Genomic DNA, 22,161 nt, shown 5'->3' on the forward strand with positions numbered 1-22,161 from the left:
GTGTCTGTTTTTATGTCTGAGTCTCTCTTCACCATGTGCTCAGGAAGGTCATTTTCTGGTATCTTCTTGAAAAATAGTAATGGGTAATCATTAAGGTCATTAGTGTGCTTTTCTCTATGCTTAAATTTTCTGAACAAAATATTAATAGTTCAGATTTAATTTAATAAAGTAATTCAAGTTTATTATGATGTTGCTAGGGTGGTTTCAGCATCTCCTACATCTTCAAGAAGTAGCATGTGCATTTTTAAAAAATCTATTTTTGAAGTAAAACTTTTTTCCACATCCTTTATTGTCACTTGTGTCAAATGATTCTTTGGTGAATTAGCATTCAATAGATCTTCATAACCTCTACCCGGTTGGATAGAATAGAAAAATTCATTAAATACTCTAATTCTGGACTAATCCCTACACTCATCTCTCTTTGAAGGAAAACTTTTATGATAAAACATCCTATACCATTATGTTTGGACCAGATAAATGTGGAGAAGATTATAAACTTCATTTTATCTTCAGACATAAACATCCCAAAACTGGAGTTTTTGAAGAGAAACATGCCAAACCTCCAGATGTAGACCTTAAAAAGTTCTTTACAGACAGGAAGACTCATCTTTATACCCTTGGTATATCCTTTTAATTCATTCATTAATTCAAAAATATTTGCTGACTACCTTTATTTCATGGCAAGGGATTTGGGAGAAATAAACATTGATCCTACCCTTGAGGCGCTTATCTTTTTAGGATAATTATAATCCATATAGTGCAGGTAGAAAGTAAAATGCCATATGAGAGGTGCAGATGAGGTACAGTTAAGAGTTCAAAATCAATATTACTTCCAGTTTGGAGACACAGAGAAAACGTTTTGTTTTTTTATCTTTAAATTTTTTTTTTAATGTTTATTTATTTGAGAAAGAGAGAGAGAGAGAGAGTGCGAGCATGAGTGGGGGAAGGGCAGAGAGAGAAGGAGACACAGAATCTGAAGTAGGCTCCAGGCTCTGAGCTGTCAGCACAGAGCCTGACGTGGGACTTGAACTCACAGGCTGCGAGATCATGACCTGAACCAAAGTTGGATGCTCGACCAACTGAGCCACCCAGGCGCCCCCAGAGAAAACTTAGAGATTATATATTAACTAGTCTTGAAATGTAGATGGAACCTGGAAGATAGGAGAAGAAAAGGAAATTTGAAGTGATATGACATTAGTGGTACTATAAGAATAGAAAAGATTAAAAAGGAAAAAGTCCTTGATGCCAAGCTAAGAAACTTGGACTTTACAAGTAGTTGAATTATTGTTAACTTCCTACCTCATGGTAGTTGTGGCACATATTTAAACTTGGAAAGGGAAAGTATTGAGCAACCATTATATTAACGTACTTAGCTTTACTTTGTAAATAGGAGTTTGCATAGACATTGAGTGGGAGGAACGTTGTAAGGAATTGATTCTCCTCTTCCCAAGTACATACAGTTATGGAGCTTTGATGTGTCGATGATTATTTAAGATCACAGCGTGTCAGAATCTGAAGGACAGCTCTATCCAAGACTAAGATATTTCAGTTCTCTTTCCAAAGGCTTCAGTTGCAGAAACATTGAAGTTGTCTGCCAAGGCAATGACCAATTTTATTTTTAATGTCCGCATTTATATCAAAGAGCTTTTTCTAAAGTTGGAATATAGAACTGGATGTTTTGGGGAACGTAAAGTAAAAGTAATGAGAAGTTATAACTAGAATAGAACAAATAAATTTCATTAGACTTTGTACAAATTTGGGGAAAAGCAACTTGGTATAATATATCAAAGACTGTAAGAGGATTTTGTGTTTTGAAACCACAATTCCATTTTAAGGAATTTATCCAAAGAAAATAATCCAAAAGAAAGAAAATGAGCTATGTGTGGAAATAATACTGTAAATTTAAAGCAACCCAAATGTTATAGTAGGAATTTTATATGCAGTACAAAAATGATAACTATGAAAATATTTAGCAACAAGGGAAAATGTTTACAATATTAAAATGTTAAAAGAAAATGAGATATAAAGTGGAAGTAGATTATTGTAGGGGCCACTAGGCAAATTATGCAAGCAAATAGAAAGACCAGGAAAAAAAAAAGAACTAATTGTCATTAGTCACCTGATACATACCATGCTCTGTGCTAGGTACTTGGTTTAGAACCATCATGTGAGGTGAACAGTTTCTTTCTGTTGTACCTTAACTTAAGTAACTCGCTCTAGGAAATAAAAGTAATTGGTAGATCTAGAATTGAAATTCAAGTCTGACTCTTAAACACTTGCTTTCTTACTACTATACACAAAAACTTTGTAGTACTAGGATTATTGAATGACTTTAAAAATTTTTCCTGTAGGGGTGCCTGGGTGGCTCAGATGGTTGGGTGACTGACTTTGGTTCAGGTCATGATCTCGCAGTTTGTGAGTTTGAGCCCCGCGTCAGCTCTGTGCTGACAGCTCAGAGCCTGGAGACTACTTCAGATTCTGTGTCTCCCCCACCTTCTACCCCTCCCCTGATCATGCTCTGTGTCCCTCTGTCTCTCAATAATAAATAAATGTTAAAAAAAATTTGTTTAATTTTTTCCTGTACTACTAATATATTTTTGTAACATTATTTTATAGTTGTTCTAAGAACTTTACAGAGTACACCTTTAAAGGCATAAAATCCAATGTCTTTTATTGTAAATTCATTTAAAATATTTTAATACAGTTTTAGACAAAGGTGTCTTTTCACATATTAGGATTTGTCGTGTGCTTTTTTGTTTTTTCACGGTAATTTTTAAACATTTCAGTTGCAGAATTTATTCGGAACATTCTTTTCAAGATTTTTCTTGAGAAATGCCTTTTTTGAATTAGGAAGAATCTAGTACTTTTTTACATTTAAGATCTTACTCTTAGCTCTGCTTAAATCTTGACTTTTTCCCTATGTAGTAATATAGTTTTATAATCTCAGCTGCAGTAGAAGAGGAAATATTGGAGAAAAAAGGGAGAAAACACAGAGTGTTGCATTATATGAATTTGTATATAAATTACAGTATTTGATTTTGGTATAAGTAATTTGGCATTGTTTTTACTGAAACCTCTAGAGATTGTTCTTGCTTTAGAACTATTTCTTCAGAACGTGGTAGCCCGCTTACTAATTAAGTCAGGACAATCCTGACATTCATTGATAGCTCCTACTTCTTTAGCTTATTGAAAAGCACATGTTAGACATCTATTTTCATCTAACATTCCTTCCAAAGATCTAAAATTTACCCAGTGACCATACCACCCAAGTTTACAATGGAGAGAGCTTTTATTTTGTCATTACAATGGATAAGGGGTCCTTTATGAAACTTGGCTTGGATAGTTAGTTAATTAGTTTTAGAGATGGGGGAGGAGCAGAAGGAGAAGGAGAGAGTGAATCTCTTTTTTTTTTTTTTAACTTTTTTTAATGTTTATTTTTGAGAGAGAGACAGAGCATGAGTGGGGATGGGGAAGGGGCAGAGAGAGAGAGGGAGACACAGAATCTGAAGCAGGCTCCAGGCTCCGAGCTGTCCGCACAGAGCCCGACATGGGGCTCGAACTCAAGAGCTGTGAGATCATGATCTGAGCCGAAGTCAGATGCTTAACCAAATCAGCCACCCAGGTGCCCCTGGAAAGAGAGAATCTTAAGCAGGCTCCATGCTGGGCTTGATCTCACAACTGTGAGATTATGACCTGATCTGAAATCAAGAGTCAGATGCTTAACCAACTGAGCTATCCAGGTGCCCCTGGCTTGGGTACTTTTAGAGAGCTAACATTCACCTCCAAACAAACATATGTGTCAACTTGAATATTTTCCATCAACCTTAAGATATTTTACACTACAGTGTATGCATCATTGAATTTGAAATATCATTAACTTGAAAATTTTCTAGGAAATGGTAGTCATGCATCAATGTTAATTTCCTGCTTTGGGTGACTAGATTGAAGTTATATAGGAGAATGTCCTTGTTTGTAGGAAATATACATTAAAACATTCAGGGATGATGTGTATGAGGTTAGTAAATTAATTTCAAGTGGTTCATGAAAAAATAAAGTTCTTCATAGTGTACTTGCAAGTTTTGAAGTTTGAGATAGTTTCAAAAAAGTTATTTTAAAATACTGAAGAAGATTGGGTTGCCTTCTGTGATAATAAAAAAGTGAAGCTCACTGGTTGTGTGAGTCCCAAACTGAGTTAGCTATTGGATATTCCTTATTTGAGAAGTAATGGAGCATTTTATTAAATTATTACTTAAGACAAATTTTTCCCTTTGGTTTTAGGAAGCACTGTACCTAGTGATCTCAGCATATTTTGATTTAATATTTGATTGTAATTCCTCTATTTCTGGTTAATAAAAAATTCCACTCATGAAATTTAGGGTAGTTTTTTATTTAGAAGATTATTTTTAAAATGTCAGTCATTATAGGTGTTATTTATTTAAATTGGTCTTTAGTGATGAATCCAGATGACACATTTGAAGTGTTAATTGATCAAATAGTTGTAAACCAAGGAAGCCTGCTAGAAGATGTGGTTCCTCCTATCAATCCTCCCAAAGAAATTGAAGATCCCAGTGACAAAAAGCCTGATGAATGGGATGAAAGAGCAAAAATCCCTGATCTTTCTGCTGTCAAACCAGAAGACTGGTAAGCAAAGAATTCAGTAGCAAAGCATTAGCTGGTATAATTCAGTAATGAGATATTACATATAAGTGAAGTTTACAACCAGTGAAACATATTCCTTTAAACATCAAAATTACTTATTTTGACTATTTGGGGTGAAATAATTTTCTAAAGTAGACTTTGTATTTCCTTGCCTTTTAATTATCTTAATTTTCATTTTAATTAATATTTTTTCAATATTTTCTTTTATGTTTCCAATGCTGTGGGTGGGGGGCATTCCATGAATCTAAGACACGGACACTTTAATTTTAATTCCTAGTTTGATCTTTATCATGTATGTGTGTGCACATCTTATATAGTTAGTTTTTTCAGTTAATGATTACTGGTTTTAAAATAGACATATATTCAGCATCTTCTAAAGCCATATAGGATTCACTCGTACTAAATTCCTTAGCTGAGTATTTGTGTTGTTTTCATTCTATAGGATTATGAGTGTTTGCCTTAAAAGAAATGTATTCAGTTCCTGAGTTTCCATAGCTTTGAGTTCAGATGGTGAGAGATGCCTGCTAACTCACTCTAACTCACCGAGTTCCTAAGGGTCAGGAATCGGTGTGGCTAGCCGACTGGTTCTGGCTCAGGCTCTCTCCTGAGGTCAGAGTTCGGCATTCATCTGAAGGTCTGACTCTGGCTACTGGAGGATCTGCTTTGCTTTTTAACTGGCTAACGTGGCTGTTGTCAAGAAGTTTCAGTGCCTTGCCACTTGGGCCTCTCCTTAGTGTGCTCGTGACGTGGCTGATGCCCCCCCTCCCCAGAGGGAGTGACCCCAGAGGGGGAGAGAGCACAGCCACAGGGCTTGTAACATCTTTTTATAACCCAATCTCAGAAGTGACGTGTCATCACTTCAGCTGTATTCTGTTTGTCACAAGACTAACTCTGCCTGGTACATTTAGGAGGGAACTACACAAAGGTGTAAATATTAAGTATGGTTTTACTATTTATTTTTGAGAGAGAGAGAGAGAGAGAGAGAGAAACAGTGTGAGTGGAAGAGGGGCAGAGAGAGAGGGAGACACAGAATATAAAGCAGGCTCCAGGTTCTGAGCTGTCAGCACAAGCCCAACACAGGGCTTGAACTCAGAAACCTCAAGATCATGACCTAAGCTGAAGTCAGATGCTTAACTGATTAAGCAACCCAGGTGCCCCACTAAGTATGATTTTTAAAAGTTCTTTTCTTAGTTTACTAAGAGTTTTGTTTTTTTCCATGATTGGGTGTTGGATTTTGTAAAGGACTTTTGTGCATGCATTGAGATGACCATGTGGGTTTTCTCTTTTCTTCTTTTTTTAAACATTTTAGAGAAAGAAAGTAAGAGGGGGACAGGGTAAGAGAGAATGTTAAGCAGGCTCCATGCTCCACGTGGAGCCCAGCGTAGGGCTCGATCCTGCGACAGTGAGATCATGACCTGAACCAAAATCAAGAGTCAGACACTGAACTGAGCCACCCAGGTGCCCCTCTTTTATTTGCTTAGTATGGTGAATTATATTGATTGATTTTCAATACTAGACTAAACTTACAGTCCACTTGGTCAGCAAGTGTTGCCCTTTTTATATTTGCTGGATTCTTAAATTTTTTTTTAATGTTTATTTATTTTTGAGAGAAAGAGTACAAGCAGGGGAGGGGCAGAGAGAGAGAGGTAGACATAGAACTTGAAATTGGCTCCAGGCTCTGAGCTGTCAGCACAGAGCCCAACACAGGGCTTGAACTCGGGAACAGTGAGATATTTGTCTTTGATGATTCATGATTTGATTGTCTTACCTAAGAAATCTTTGCTGAAATGAATGCCACAAAGATTTGCTTTTTTTTTCCTAGACAAATAATTTTGACTAAAACTCTGTTCTAAGTTAATTGTATGTAGTGTGAGATCTAAATCAAGATCAATTTTTAAAAATAAGGATGTCTAATTGTGCCAGCACCTCTTACCATCATTAATGTCTATAATGATCTATGCTGATAACTTTTATTTTACTTATAATATGGTAATTTGTGTTTTTTCTTGATGAATCTAGCTACAGGTTTATCGATTTTATTGACGTTTTTGAAGAACTGGCTTTTGTGTTTTTTTTTTCCCTCTATTGACCTTTGTTAAATTTTGTTGTTTCCTTCTTCTTACTTTGGACTTAATTTGCTTCATTTTTTTTTTTTTTGGCCTTATTTAGAAAATCTTTTCTGACAGAAGCAGCTGTAAATTTTCTCTAAACACTGCTTTAAGTGTGTTTTACAAATATATGTCACTTACAAGAACATTCAGTTCATACCGTTTTCTAATTTCATTAGTGATTTTTTTCTTTAATCCATGTGTTTTTAAATGTGTTGCTTTGTTGGCAATTATTTATGGATTTTCCAGATACGACTTTCATTTTGACTCCAAATTTTTAATTCTGTGGTCAGAAAATTTACAAATGTCAATTGCATCAGGGTTGTTGAAAGCGTCTACATATTTACTGGTTTTCAGTCTATTCTCTTACTGAGAGAAGAGTTTTAAAAATCTTTGATGGATTGGTATCCCCTTTGAGTTCTGTTGGTTTTGCTTCATGTATTTGAAGATCTGTCACTACTTCTATTCGTAGTACTTCATGACCTCTTGAGGAACTAACCGTTTTTTTATTATAGAATAATATCCTTCTTTATAAACGCTTGTAATACTCTTGTCTTGATGTCTACTTAGTCTCATACTAAGTCAACAAACACTTCTGGTTTCTTTTAAATCATATTTCCATTGAATATTATTTTCCTTTGTTTAACCTATATATGCCTTTATTTTTAAAGTCATTTTCTTGTAGGCAACCTATATGTGGTTTGTGTGTTTTAATTGGAGTGTTTTAAATTGTCTACACTTAATGTAATTATTAATATGACTGGATGGAAACATACTTGTTTTCTTGCCACTTGTGTTGTTTGTCCCATATATTCTGTGGTACTTTATAAAATATTTTTCCTGACTTCTTTCAGATTGAGTTATTTTGTTTTATTTTATTTTTAGTCTTGTATTCTTTCTTTCCTGTTGGCATATTGCCTTTTCCTCTGTGGTTTATTGTTTTAGTGGTTGCTCTAGGGTTTACAGAATTTTGCATTTCTAACTGACTTCAGTCTACTCTCAACTAATATTATATCACTTTATGTCTAAGTTAATCTTTTCAGGGTCTTGTCATTTTCTCCTCCATTCTTTGTGCTATTATCATACATTTATGTCTATTCTATGAAGGCCACACACATTTATTCTTCACTCAGTATATTTTAGTCAGACAGTTATTAGGGGAAAAGTTGTTTTATTTACCCACATAGTTACCACTTAGGATACTCTTTTTGTGTCGATGCACATTTTCATCTGTTACTATTTTTCTTCTGCCTGATAAAAATTCTCTCAATGTATTGTGGTACATGTCTGCTGTCATTGAATCCTCTCAACTTTTAAGTATCTGAAAATGTCTTTATTTTCCTTAATTTTTTAAAATGTTTATTTATTTTTGAGAGAGAGAGAGAGAGAGAGAGAGAGAGAGAGAGAGGGAGAGAGAGAGCACGAGCAGGGGAGGGACAGAGAGAGAGGGAGACACAGAATCCAAAGCAGGCTCCAGGCTCTGAGCTGTCAGCGCAGAGCCCCAAGTAGGGCTTAAGCTCACGAACTGTGAGATTATGACCTGAGCCGAAAGTGGGACTCTTAGCCAACTGAGCCACCCAGGTACCCCTATTTTCCTTAATTTTTGAAAGGTGTTTTCACCATTATAGGTTGATAATTATTTTTAAAGTCATTTCTTGAGTTGTCTTGAGGCTTGCGTTGTTTCCAATGAGAAGTCAGTTGTTATTCTCATCCTTTTTCTCCTTTACTAATATGTAATTTTTTTTTTCTGTTTGGTGTTAAGATTTATTGTTACTAGTTTTCAACAATTAGATAGTGTTGTGGTGTGGTTGTGTGTGTGTGTGTGTGTGTGTGTGTGTGTATGTATGTGTATGCTTGCCTTGCTTTCCAGCTTTTTGGAATGTGACTGTATAGTTTGTATCAACTTTGGATAATATTTGTCCTCATTTTTTTTTCAGTATTTTTTCCATTTCACTTTTAGAGTGAGAGAGTGCGGCCAAGTGGGGGAATGGGGCCGAGGGAGAGAGAATCCTAAGCAGGCTCCACACACAGTGCAGGGGGCCCAATGCAGGGCTCAATCCCATGACCCTGGGATCATGACCTGAGCCAAAATCAGGAGTGGGCCACTCACCAACTGACTGAGCCATCCAGGCACCTCCTCGCCTTTATTTCTGTAAATATTTATATGTGCCTCTCCATCTCTTTTTTTGGGACACCAAGTAAATGTAAGACTGCTTTATGTTGTCTCACAGATCACTGAGTGTCTGTTCACTTTTTTAAGCCAATTTCTCTCTCTCTGCTTCATTTTAGAAAGTGTCGACTCCATTTCTTCAAGCTCTTGTGTGTAAACATTGGGGTTACTACTGACTCAGAAATTGAGTGTTGCTCCTGGATAACCAAAAGTGTTTCCTTGTTAATTCTCTTGTAGATAAAGAGAGATCCTGATTTAATCATAAAAATGTCTTTGCATTCAAGCAAATAGTATCATAGGGAAGTAACTTCTACAAGGAAGAAATAACAGTATGGCTTTTTTTAATTAATAAAAAGTCACTATTAATGCATAATTTTCATGAATTCATACTTTCAGAAATGGTAGGAGTACCTCCCTCCATGTGGATTTTCTTCCATTGTTTCATATTTCTTTACCTATAAAGAGTAAGCCTGGGAAGTAAGTTTGCCCTGAAATGAAAGAAACTGCTACTAATAAGCTCTTTCTGATTGGTGATGCATGTTAGAATTTGTTTTATAAACTGATAAAGGAAATGCTCCCTTAAATTTTAAATTCTAGTTACTCTGAGCCCTGAGAGACTCAAAACTGATAGCAGGCAAGTATAAGTCTTTACGTATAGAGAGTTGATTATTTGAGTTTATTTTGTTACATAGATCTGTTTGAAAAATTACATGTAACCTCTTGTTTAAAATTTGTACTTTTCTATAAAGATGAAAATAAAACTAGTAGTTTTATTCAGTACTTACTATGATTATGTTTATATACTTGAGAATTTGTTTTCTAAGTATAATTTTTAATGAAAATATAAAAGTAATAGAATTAAATATGGAGAGTTTTAAAAAGAATAATATTAGAGTAAGGAAGACCTTTCCTAATATGACATAAAATTTAAGAATCATAAAAGAAAATATTAATAAATTTCAACTACAGAAAATGAATTGAGTATAACCAAAAAAACACCTATCATAAACTATATCAAAAAATACATGAGAAACAGGAAAAAATATTTTCAATTCAGACAGCTAATTTCATGTTAATTTCTAATATATTCCAGGATATTCATTATAGAATTATTTGTAATACTAAATGTTTAGAAATACTAAATGTCCCTCAAGAGTAGTTAGTCTAAATAAATTATGGTATAGCCACAAATTAGAAAACTGTACAACAGTTAAGAATGAAGCAGATACATATTATATAAAACAGGGCTCACAGAGCAGTCTTGGCACATAGTAGGCTTCCAATATGTGTTTGTTGATGAATTGATGAGTTTTTAAGTAAACAAAAACATACTCTGTATAGAATGCTATCATTTGCGTAAAGAAACCCAGTATATACCTATGTGTGTGTATGCATGGGGCATAACAGGGAATATATACACAAGAAAGTAACAAGTTAGCAGAAGATTTTGGTGGATGAGAAATGGGGGAGATAGTAGACACAAAGACAGAAGGGTAGGAAATACCTTTTGGTATCTTCTGACTTCTGTAACATGCATTTTTAAACTTTTTGAATAAGTAATACTTGACACAAAATACTGTATTTTCAGGGATGAAAGTGAACCTGCCCAAATAGAAGATTTAAGTGCTGTGAAGCCTGATGGCTGGCTTGATGATGAACCAAAATTTATTCCAGATCCTAATGCTGAGAAACCTGATGACTGGTAAACAAACACTCTTCATCCTCAGCTGTCAATTTCATCCATTTCTTACTTGCTTTTTGTTACTGACTGACTGACAGGAGAGACGTGAGGTTACTATATTTGCTTTGTTCTAATTTCCTAAGGAATGAAGACATGGATGGAGAATGGGAGGCACCTCGTATTTCTAATCCAGCATGTCAAATTGGGTGTGGTGAGTGGACACCTCCCATGATAGATAACCCCAAATACAAAGGAGTGTGGAGACCTCCAATGATAGATAATCCTAACTACCAGGTAATAACCCACTTCTTCCATTTCCATAGTAAAGTTTAAAATGCTGTGAAAGTTACTGTGTTAACTTTTAGAAATTTGATTTGTAATAGTATACTTTAGCTATCTTAAGCCAAAGGAGGGGTGCCTGGGTGGCACTCAGTTGGTTAAGTGTCCGGCTTTTGTTTCAGTTCAGGTCATTATCTCAAGGTTCATGAGTTCAAGCCCCACATGGGGCTCTGCACTGACAGCACAGAACCTGCTTGGGATTCTCTCTCTCCCTCGCTCTCTGTCCCTCCCCAGTATGTGCACAGTCACTCTCTCTCTCACTCTCCCACAGAATAAAGAAACTTAAAAAAAAAAAAAAAAGTAAAAGAAAATAGACTCCAACTAATTTATTTAAAACATTTTTTAATGTTTATTTATGTTTTGAGAAAGAGACAGAGTGTGAGCAGGGGAGGGGCAGACAGAGAGGGAGACACAGACTCTGAAGCAGGTTCTAGGCTCTGAGCTGTCAGCACAGAGACGGACACGGGGCTCGAACTCATGAACGGTGAGATCATGACCTGAGCTGAAGTCAGATGCTTAACTGAGTCACCCAGGTGCCCCTAATTTATTTAAAAAAGTAGAGTACTCTTGGGGCGCCTAGGTGGCTCAGTCATTTGGGAATCTGACTCTTGATTTCAGCTGGGGTCCATCTCCCATGGTTTGTGGGATCGAGCCCCGTGTGGGGCTCTGTGCTAAGGGCATGGAGACTGCTTAGAACTGCTCTGCCCCTCTCCTGCTCATACTCTCTCTCTCTCAAAATAAATAAACTTTGGGGTGCCTGGGTGGCTCAGTGGGTCAAGCGTCTAACTCTTGATTTCAGCTCAGGTCATGATCTCATGGGTTCATGAGTTTGAGCCCCGCATCAGGCTGTGCACGGACAGTGCAGAGCCTACTTGGGATTCTTTTTCTCTCCCTCTCTCTCTGCCCCTCCCCTACTCGTTCTCTCTCTCTCTCTCACACACAATAAATAAACTTCTAAATAAATAAACAAACAAAAAGAAATGCAGAATTTCAGGTCTCAAACCTACTTAGTCTAAGTCTGCATTAAAAAAAAAAAAAAAGGGGCGCCTGGGTGGCGCAGTCGGTTAAGCATCCGACTTCAGCCAGGTCACGATCTCGCAGTCCGTGAGTTCGAGCCCCGCGTCGGGCTCTGGGCTGATGGCTCAGAGCCTGGAGCCTGTTTCCGATTCTGTGTCTCCCTCTCTCTCTGCCCCTCCCCCGTTCATGCTCTGTCTCTCTCTGTCCCAAAAATAAATAAACGTTGAAAAAAAAAATTAAAAAAAAAAAAAAAAAAAGTAAAGTATTCTTGGGGCCCTGGCCAGCTCAGTGTATAGAGCATGTGACTGTTGGGGTCACATAAGTACAAGCCCCACGTTGGGCATAGTCTACTTTAAAAAAGAAAAGTAAAATATTCTTTATGTAATTTTCTGGAGGAATAATATTAAGAAATAAACATCAGTCACTTCATACTATATTTTTCTCTGTTAACCGATGATCACTCTGGAACCAAGTTCCAGTTTAGAATTAAATATAAGAAATGAGTTCTGATCAGGAGACCTCACATTGTACATTTTAGTAATTGATGCCTGTGCTTAAATGATGTGCTCCTTATTTTCTGGTGTTATTAAACTTTGGCTTTTTTTCAATAATATCAGATGTCTTTTGAGTGTACCTGGATTTTGGGGTCGAATCTCTATGTTATGCATTTAACCCTGTAGTTTTATCTAATTATTCATTGACATTTTCTAACATTTATTATACATAGGCAATTGTATATTCTAATTGTTTCCTGTGAGGTTTTTTCCATAGCATTTATCACAGAATGCTTATTTTGGTAACTTTTTAAATGTCTGTCTCTTTCACTACTTTAAATGTAATAATAGAGGAACCATGTCTCTCTTGATCATCACTCTATCCCTAGTATCTGGCATAGTGCCTGGTGCAGAATAGATATACATGATAGAAGAGTGAGTGAGTCAGTAATCATATTGTTGAATTTTTTTGATTTGGCTGAGTTTAATCATTTAAGATTTAATGGAACTTTTATGTTGAATTTTTTTCTGAGGTGCAGAAAAACATATCCATACCCATCATTGGTATATGTTAAAGGAATGGCTTCATATTTAGCATACAGTAATCTCTCTGATTTGGGCAATTTTAATGACTTCTTGCTTTTAATAACTTTGCTAAAGGTAAAAAATATTGTCTAAAATGGTATCACTTGTGAAATTTAATTACTCAAGTTTCTTTGTGTGTTGGATTTACACTTTGCCATTTTTGGAGTTTAAAGTCAGTTTTATTCATAGGGAATATTGTGTACAGAATGAGAAGAAAAGTTTTTCTTTCCAATGACTTGCTGATGAATTAACATCAGATAAGATTTTCTTTTTTCTCCAAATAGTACTGCTGATTTCATTCAACAGCAACAACTTCTTGAATAGCATTTATAATGACATTGTTTTATTTGAAAATGTCTTTAATTATTTTTTCTTCCAGGGAATCTGGAGTCCTCGAAAAATTCCTAACCCAGATTATTTTGAGGATGATCATCCATTTCTTCTGACTTCTTTCCATGCTCTTGGTTTAGAGCTTTGGTCTATGACCTCTAATATCTACTTTGATAATTTTATTATCTGTTCAGAAAAGGAAATAGCAGATCGCTGGGCTGCAGATGGTTGGGGAGTGAAAATAATGATAGCAAATGCTAATGAGGTACAGTATTTACCATAGAATAATAATAAGACTTCGCCCTGGTTATAGGTTATACAAATGGCCCTAAAAGGTAAATAAATATGTAGTCACTAGTAAATGCCAAAGAAATATACTTAAATAATTTTATGTAGGTAAAATACTTAGCTTTACTATATTATAACTTCATCAGGAACTATATAATGAACTGTATGTGTGTACATTTTTCATTCATTAAATTATGATAGCATAATGTGATTTAATTGCTTACTTGCTATTTATAAGGAGACTACTTAATATCTTTGTCACCTTATCAATTCAAGGCCTAAGTAGTAACAGTAATCTAAATATTATTCTTTATTCATTGTAACTACTTTTCACTTAGAGGAGTACAGGGAACTTTAAAATTTATTATTATTAAATTGTGTTCCAGTATTTTTTACCCAAATCTTAACACTATTTAGAAACATTAAGCTAAGTATTTCAACACAATGCATCTTGGAGAATTTATCTTTAAAATCAATTACTGTAAAGAAAAGTACCTCACGTTTGGTTTCTTTGGACATTAGCAAAAGCCATCAAAAGAGTAGGTAAAGAGATTTTCACTTTGAAACTTTCTTAACTAAAGCTTTTAATGAATTTATATTTTATTTTAATAAGAGAAACAATTTCCTTGTGTATGAAATTTGTTAATAAAAAAGAAAACGCAGTAATTCCCAGGTTGATCTTATTAATAAGTTCTTTAAAAGTAAAGAATGAGGGGCACCTGGTGGCTCAGTTGGTTAAGCATCCAACTCTTGATTTTGGCTCAGGACATGATCTCACAGTGTGGGTTTGAGCCCTGCGTTGGGCTCTGCATGGACAACGCAGAGACTGCTTCGGATTCTGTGTCTCCCTCTCTCTGTGTCTCTCCCTCGCTCTCTCTCTCTCTCTCTCTCTCTCTCTCTCTCTCATAAATAAATAAATAAATAAAGAGTTATCAAACCATTATATACTTCTAAATGAAAGAGAATACATCCATAGAGAGTAGTTCTATCCTGAAGTTTACTAAAAAATAAAATTGTCATAATTCTTGCTGGTTAGTAATTTCTACCTACGTAGTAACATATCTTCTACTACAAAGTTTCAAACAGTGATACATGCTAATAGAGTTTAAATTATACAGTGCATAAGATGGGAAAATAAAGTATTTTTCGCTTAGAAGTTCATCACTCCTTAATATGAAACACCTACATAAAGTAAGTTGTTTTTTAATAGATTGTATTTCCTAATGAATGTTCATAAAATCTGAATTTCATGTTTATGCCTATTTCTTCTATAGCCTGGTGTATTTAAACAGTTAATGTTAGCTGCCGAAGAGCGCCCATGGCTTTGGCTCATTTATCTTGTGACGGCAGGGCTTCCAGTAGCATTAATTGCTTTATTTTGTTGGCCAAGAAAAGTCAAGGTAAAGAAATTGAATTTCCTTCCACTTAAAATAAATCTCTTAGTATGTAGGAGTTCTATGAATTGAGCAAGTGATTTCTTAAGAGTAATAAGCTAAATAAATTTCCTGTAAGTTTTTACTGTGTTCACTATGTTTAATATCAGTTATTGCAAAAAAAAAAAAAAAACTTTTTAAAAAATAGGGCTTTGCTTTCACTAAAAATAGCTTCTGTTAAACTACTACAGAAAACATATGAAGAGTCAGAGTATAAAAAAACTGACATATGTAAACCACAAACAAAGGGAGCACTAGAGCAAGAAGTGAAGGAAAAGAAAGCCATCCTGGAGAAACCAGTCGACTTGGGAGAAGAAAAAAAGCAAAGTGATGGTGAAAGTCTTGAAAAAGGTAGGATAATGATACAGAGTTATAACAGGAGTCCTTCCCTCCCACCCCCCCCCCCACCCCCACGGCAAAGCTTGTAAAAAGAGCAGATTATCTAGTAAACAATAGCTGTTGCACTTGCTTATTGTCAAATATGTACCTTCTGAATCCCCAGAAGGTGCATGCCTGGGGCAGAGAGGAGTGATGGCCCCTGGCCTGGGTTTGCACCCTGATAGCCATCTGCTTAACAGTTTTTGTTCTCTAAGAAGAAAGAGATTTAGCTATCTTTCAGTTGCTTGGGAGCCTGGATCCAGTGTGTCCTAGCTTTTTGCAGGGACTTTTCTTACCTCCAAGAACATAGATGAGATGGGAGGTACAGAGAGCACAACCTCTGAAGGAGAGGACTAGGTTTAAGGCAGGTGATTGCGGAAACAAATTCAATAGCAAGTCTTTCAGTGGCTGTCGTCTATCAGATAGTCTATCATACAGAATGAGTAATTTAATGTCCCAGAAGGATTGCTGAATTATATGTCTCCTTCCCACCCTACACTAAACTCCTAAAGATGTTAGAACTGAAGAACTGAGGCTTTTTGGTGGATCTCCACTGAGACTTTCTTTCACTCATCTAGGTAGAAATAAAACTATTGATATTTGCCAGGTGTCCCAAGTCAGGTTCCAGATTGAGCCCCCTACAACTTAAATTATGCCTTGAGCACTGTTTTTAACTTAAGAGTTGATGAAAGAGTTGACTTAAAAATCGTACTTTCAAAAAAATACACACACATGTGTATTTACATATATTATATATATGACAATGTGTGTCCATATATATACACATACACACAGATACATTTGCTTTTCATATTACATGTAAACTAAATGCTTAAGAATTTCTTAAGCCTGTCCCTTCCCTCAAATATGATGATTTATTTATAAAATATGGTAAAATAATGAGTATTTGCATTAATTTTTAGAAATTTCTAATAGTAGAAATTGCTTTTAAATATTGGAATCTAAATAAATCCCCCTTACTACATTCAATACTTCTCAGTAGCAAAATTCTAATTCAAGTCTTTGTCTGTAATAAAAATCTATATTCTAGAAGAGGAAGGTGAACCTGAGGAAAAGAGTGAAGAAGAAATCGAAATCATTGAAGGACAAGAAGAAGGTAATAAATCAAATAAATCTGGATCAGAGGATGAGGTAAGGAGCTCTTTAATGGAAGATAAACCATTTTTTATGTATGATTGTTATCCATAAACTATTTTAGTAGAAGCAGTCTGGTTTGTGGAGAATTTTTTCCGTGTTTCTCCCAGGTTTCATAGGAGCCTCCATATTGTTTTTAAAATGTATCCATAAAGAAGGCAAGAAAATAATTTAATCATCTTAACCCCTGATAAGAAACAGCATAAAGTGTGGGGTTTACAAAATCCAGAGAGCTGCGTCTGTAAAATATTATGACTTTATCATTAAAGTATTCTGTTGAAAATGATTATAAACAGACCACTTGAATATTTAAAAGGTAATTCTGTTCATTATAAGACAGTTTTCTTTAACACCTATTGTAAAAACATTCTTTTTGTCTGAATAATTTATTGTCACATTTTGTAATATTCATTGGGTAGTTGAGTACTATCTGCCTGATACGGTGGTTTGTTTGTTTTTTTTCAAAGCTTTAATAAACTAGTTTTCCCATTAATTTGATCCGTCTACCCCTTTTTGTATCCTGATATATAACAGAACTTTCCACAGTGCCTCTTTTTAGGCAGTTATGGAATCCAAAACCATCCAGGATATGAGTCAGAACCAGAGCTTTCTCTTTTTGCCCAGCATGTACCAAAGGCCTATTTTCTCTATTTGCTAGCCCTTAGGAGCTACGTGATCTTACCCCAGTCACCGTCCTCACCACCCTCATTACTCAGTGCTGGTAGGGTAAAAGCACAGTTTTGCCTGGTCTACTACATGGGATGACATAAAGTTTCTATTTTGTGAGTTTGAAAAAATCTCTCAAACTTGTTTCATCATTATCTGTTTTCTAAAGCTTATTCAGTATATATACTTGGTGACTGGTCTTCATTGCCTCATGAGGTTTTAGGGGAACCTTAGTCTGAATATCTGTATCTAGAGGAAGCTGGGTGAAGATAATTTCCTCCAGGATAGGATTTTAAATAGTCATTGTTTCCCCTGTCACTCTCTTAATAATAATACTTGCACTCATTCATTTGAATATGTGTCTAGTTATATTTTGCTTCACAAAATATTTTGTGCACCTTTAAAAATATCTTGGGGCACCTGGGCGGCTCAGTCGGTTAAGCATCTGGCTTTTGATTTTGGCTCAGGTCACAATCTTACGGTTGTGGGATCGAGTCCCACGTTGGGCTCCATGCTGGGTGTGGAGCTTGGTTAGGATTCTCTCTCTCCTTCTCTCTCTGCCCCTCCCCTGCTTGCTCTCTCGCTTTTAGAAAAACAAAACAAAACAAAAAAAAACTGAATTCTGTCTTTGTCTTTTACTCTTCTTTTATGTCAGTGAGCTAAAATTAGCCAACTTTTTATATAGTATGACCTTGAAAAGTAGTGTTTTGTATAACACCATATAATACCTTCATTTTTTTTTTTTTTTTTTTTTTTGAGAAGGGGGGGCAAATGAGTGAGAGGCAGAGAGAGAGAGGGAGAGAGAAAGAGAATCCCACAAGGGGCAGAGAGAGAGAGAGAGAGAAGCAGGGCTCATGTGAAGTAGGGCTCGAGATCATCCAATGCAGGGCTGAAACTCACAGACTATGAGATCGTGACCTGAGCTGAAGTCAGATGCTTAACCAACTGAGCCACCCTGGCGCCCCCTTCATTATTTTATTTTGTTACACAAGTTTAATTCATGTATGAATGCTTGTTCTGGAAGGATAAGGAAAGAAAAACCCCAAATTATAAATCTGATGTTTCCTTTTCCGCCTCCTAATTTTTCTCAAAGTACTGTATGCCAGAAGTTCTGAAAAAGTCTCTATAAATCCAGCTCAGCAATTCATTACTTATGGAACTATTGTGATGAAGTTAGTGTTGACTATCCCACAATGAAAATGTCATACAACCTTTAGTTAACTATGACACTGAGATTAAATTCTAAATGATAAAATAAAATCATGAGTAGAGTTGTTAGCAGTATTTCTTGTCAGATGCATATTTGTTAAGCAGAGTTATTCTAAAATGTAATCATGCCAAAAGATGAACAAAACACATTAATTTATGTACACATTTTTGATCAGCTTCATGAATTAAAGAACACATATAAGGTAGCGTTTGATTGTTACATTTTAAAGAATAAGAAATATTTACTACTATCTACTAGTTACCCATTGTATGAAAATAAACATTTGCATAATTCTTTCTCCAGATGAAGGAAGCAGATGAGAGCACAGGATCTGGAGATGGGCCAGTGAAGTCAGTACGCAAAAGAAGAGTGCGAAAGGAATAAACTAAATTCAAGTATTTTTAATTCGTGAGCGAGATATTTGGCATTCTAAAATCAGTGTGCCATATCTGAACTTGAGTCACCTGCACATTTTTCTAATACCTAGCAATGTTATTCTTTCAGACATTTATTTTAGTCTTTCTTTTCAGGAGAAAAAAAAAAAAAAAACTTTGAAGTTACCTGGTCTTTGAATTTAGAATAAAAAAGAGTGGCACGTTGTATATCAGATTTAAGAGAATAATGTCATTAGACGTTACAGAGTTTGAATAGTTTGGAGAAAGAAGTTTTGGTTTGTACAGAGCAAAATAATATGCAGCAGCTTCACGGCTATTGGAAAATCAGTTATTGGAATTTCCTCTCAAAACAGCTCAACGACAATATAACCGGCAGTTGTACAACGAAAACGAGAGTGTGTTCTGTTGTACAGAGCTAAACGCAATAAAGTTTCTGCATGCTTGTTTGATTCTATCAACAACTGAAAGTGTCGTATGTGGCCCCCATTTGCCTAGTTGTGTCAAATTATAGTTATGGTCCATTGTTTGCTTAAATTATAGATTCCGTTAAAGAGGTGTTTTGTTGATGAGCCAACAAAACAAATGTCTAAGTGTCATTCATAGAATCACTGGCTAATAGTGCATCGTATTTTACATCTGAATACAAAGATAATAGCTTCATCAAAATAAAATGGTGTACAGATGTTTTTTCAGCTTTTATAATTGTTTTATGCCAGAATGGCTTTTACCCTGCTCAGAAGATTGCTTATGCATACATCGCTCTTGAAAAGAAAATTTAAACATTTTTTCTTCTTTAAATTGTACCCTCTTGAATAGGAAAATTATTGAGGGGGGGGGGCTTGAAATTATTTTCTTTTTTCTTGTCATTAAGAAATTCTAATATCAATTATCATGCTTTGTATTTTTATCTTGCTTTTTTCCTAAAATTCAAATCCATTTTAAGTCTGTTCTATCATCTGGCTTCAAAGCCGTCTCTAAGGTAGATAGTAGATATTGCTCCTCTTTTTAAAGTAGTTATCAGAAATCACAGAAGTGCATCATAGGGGAGCTGTGCCATTCCATTTAAAATATTTTAAGAACTTTTTATGTTTGGGGAACAGGTTAGGCCCTTTGGAAGAGGATCTGAATCTTTGAGACCACAGAACCACTTTAATGCTAGCTATCTAGGGAACTAGTTCAGTAATATCACACTAGTTGGGGAGTATTTTGGATTTCTTCATGGACATATACACCCCCATTCTTGGGCAAGCCCCAGCTAAGTTCCCATACAGCCTGCTCCCCAGTAGTATAGAGCGTATGTATAAGTAAAGTGAGTGTCTTACTTCTCTTTTTTACTAAAATTAAGCCAAACAGCCAGTAATACTATTCACTCCTTATTTTAGAGAGTGAAAATAGGTGCTTTATTCTCTTTGCTGTGTACTGACTTTCATAATTTGATGGTAGAAAATATTAATACATAGTTAACCATATTTTGTATTTATTTAATACTACCTGAACTTTATACAAAAAAACCTGGCAAGGACTCCCTTTCTTACTTTGTATTTGGAATGTCCAAATGAACTAGACACACTGAGTGATTCTAGAGAATGTTTCCAAAAGTAAACCGCTACTTCAGGACATAAATCCTTCCGTAAGTTTATGGAAACCTTCTAGCCTAACAAGTGTCTTGTATGTGAACATTTATTTCTAAATATTGATTAAAGCTTTTTTTTTTTTTTTTTTTTTTACTTTCTTGGTTGCAGATTCATTTTAACTTCAGTGTTTGGTTAAACCCCATGAGCTTGCAGTGCTAACATCTGAGCAACCAGTTTTGCCAGCTCACTGCTACTTCCTGTGGCTGTACCCTCCGTGGATGTATCATGGCTGATAGGTTTAACCAAAACTTAAACCCGTACCAACGTGTACCAGATCCATGCAGTAGACAAAGCATTGAGTCTTCCTTAATAACAAGATGGCTTTTTTCCTTTTACCATCCTAATCTTTGTTTAAAAATGACTTAAATTTTATCCTTTTCTCTAATAAAGAAAAATAAGTGTATTTTGCTTTTCTTTATTTTAGTTGGCCTTTTTAGAGGCTTTTTAACTTGACCAGGCTAAAATAGATTCCTTTTCCTTGAATACTTTTTTTAAAAGTTTTTTTTTTTTTTTTTCAACGTTTATTTATTTTTGGGACAGAGAGAGACAGAGCATGAACGGGGGAGGGGCAGAGAGAGAGGGAGACACAGAATCGGAAACAGGCTCCAGGCTCTGAGCCATCAGCCCAGAGCCCGACGCGGGGCTCGAACTCACGGACTGCGAGATCGTGACCTGGCTGAAGTCGGACGCTTAACCGACTACGCCACCCAGGCGCCCCTTAAAAGTTTTTTTAACGTTTATTTATTTTGAGGGAGAGAGGGACACAGTGGGAACGGGGTAGGGGCAGAGAGAGGGAGACACAGAATGTGAAGCAGGCTCCAGGCCCTGAGCTGTCAGCACAGAGCCCAGTGTGGGGCTTGAACTCATGAACTGCGAGATCATGACCTGAGCCAAAGTTGGACCCTTAACAGACTAAGCCACCCAGGCAACCCACTTGAATATCTTTGTAAGATAACTTTGACTCCATTGATCATTTCTCTAGGAAGACACGTATTACTTGAATTAGTAGCCTTTTGAAGAGTCAGGACACATTTGCAAGAGACACAGGATGGAACTGTTTACGTGTTACAATTTAACCCCTAGCAGTGAATTTAACGTATCTTAGAAATTTAGAACATGAATCCAAAGATAGTTTTGTATTCAACGAAAACTATTTAGAAAGTTAAAACATAAGTATATTATACTTTAGGCATCTAAACTTTTTTCATTCTCTTCATTCGTGCCTATAGTAGGATTTAGGGATGAACTGTCACATGGCTGATATCAGAAAACTACTCGTATCTCTTATGTAAATGAATAATAGCATTTCTACATTAACTTTAATATTATCATCCCAAATTTTACCTCCCATGGATTTCCATTGTGTGGAAGAGTTTAGGAGATAAAATCCTTAATTCAACATGTCAGATGTGGTAGGCCGATGGGAGAGGAAATGTATTTGAGAATGCATTTGGAGTTTGTCTCTGGAAATATATATGCATGGAAGAGTCATGGTATAGTTTTGGAGAAAGATGGGCAGTAGGATGACTGGGTCTTTTAACCTACCGTAGTATCTTCCCACATAGGTGGTGCTTGTTAACTGAATATATTTTACATTCTCTGTGAAATTTGGGAATATT

General features: G+C 35.7%; 1 protein-coding gene across 1 annotated transcript in view; it reads left to right on the plus strand.

Annotated features, from left to right (window-relative positions):
* CLGN (calmegin) overlaps positions 1–19,362 on the plus strand; it is a 56,813-nt gene extending 37,451 nt beyond the window's left edge. The window contains exons 7-15 of the mRNA XM_045467105.1: positions 428–620; positions 4,452–4,641; positions 10,526–10,639; positions 10,762–10,912; positions 13,433–13,648; positions 14,946–15,071; positions 15,296–15,455; positions 16,534–16,634; positions 18,817–19,362. Of these exons, the coding sequence (XP_045323061.1) occupies positions 428–620; positions 4,452–4,641; positions 10,526–10,639; positions 10,762–10,912; positions 13,433–13,648; positions 14,946–15,071; positions 15,296–15,455; positions 16,534–16,634; positions 18,817–18,897 (1,332 nt within the window). The 3' untranslated portion in view covers positions 18,898–19,362. The remainder of the gene's footprint in view (positions 1–427; positions 621–4,451; positions 4,642–10,525; positions 10,640–10,761; positions 10,913–13,432; positions 13,649–14,945; positions 15,072–15,295; positions 15,456–16,533; positions 16,635–18,816) is intronic.
* The last annotated feature ends 2,799 nt before the right edge of the window (positions 19,363–22,161 follow it).

The sequence above is a fragment of the Leopardus geoffroyi genome, chromosome B1 (assembly GCF_018350155.1).
Source record: "Leopardus geoffroyi isolate Oge1 chromosome B1, O.geoffroyi_Oge1_pat1.0, whole genome shotgun sequence".
NCBI classification, from domain to species: Eukaryota; Metazoa; Chordata; class Mammalia; order Carnivora; family Felidae; genus Leopardus; species Leopardus geoffroyi.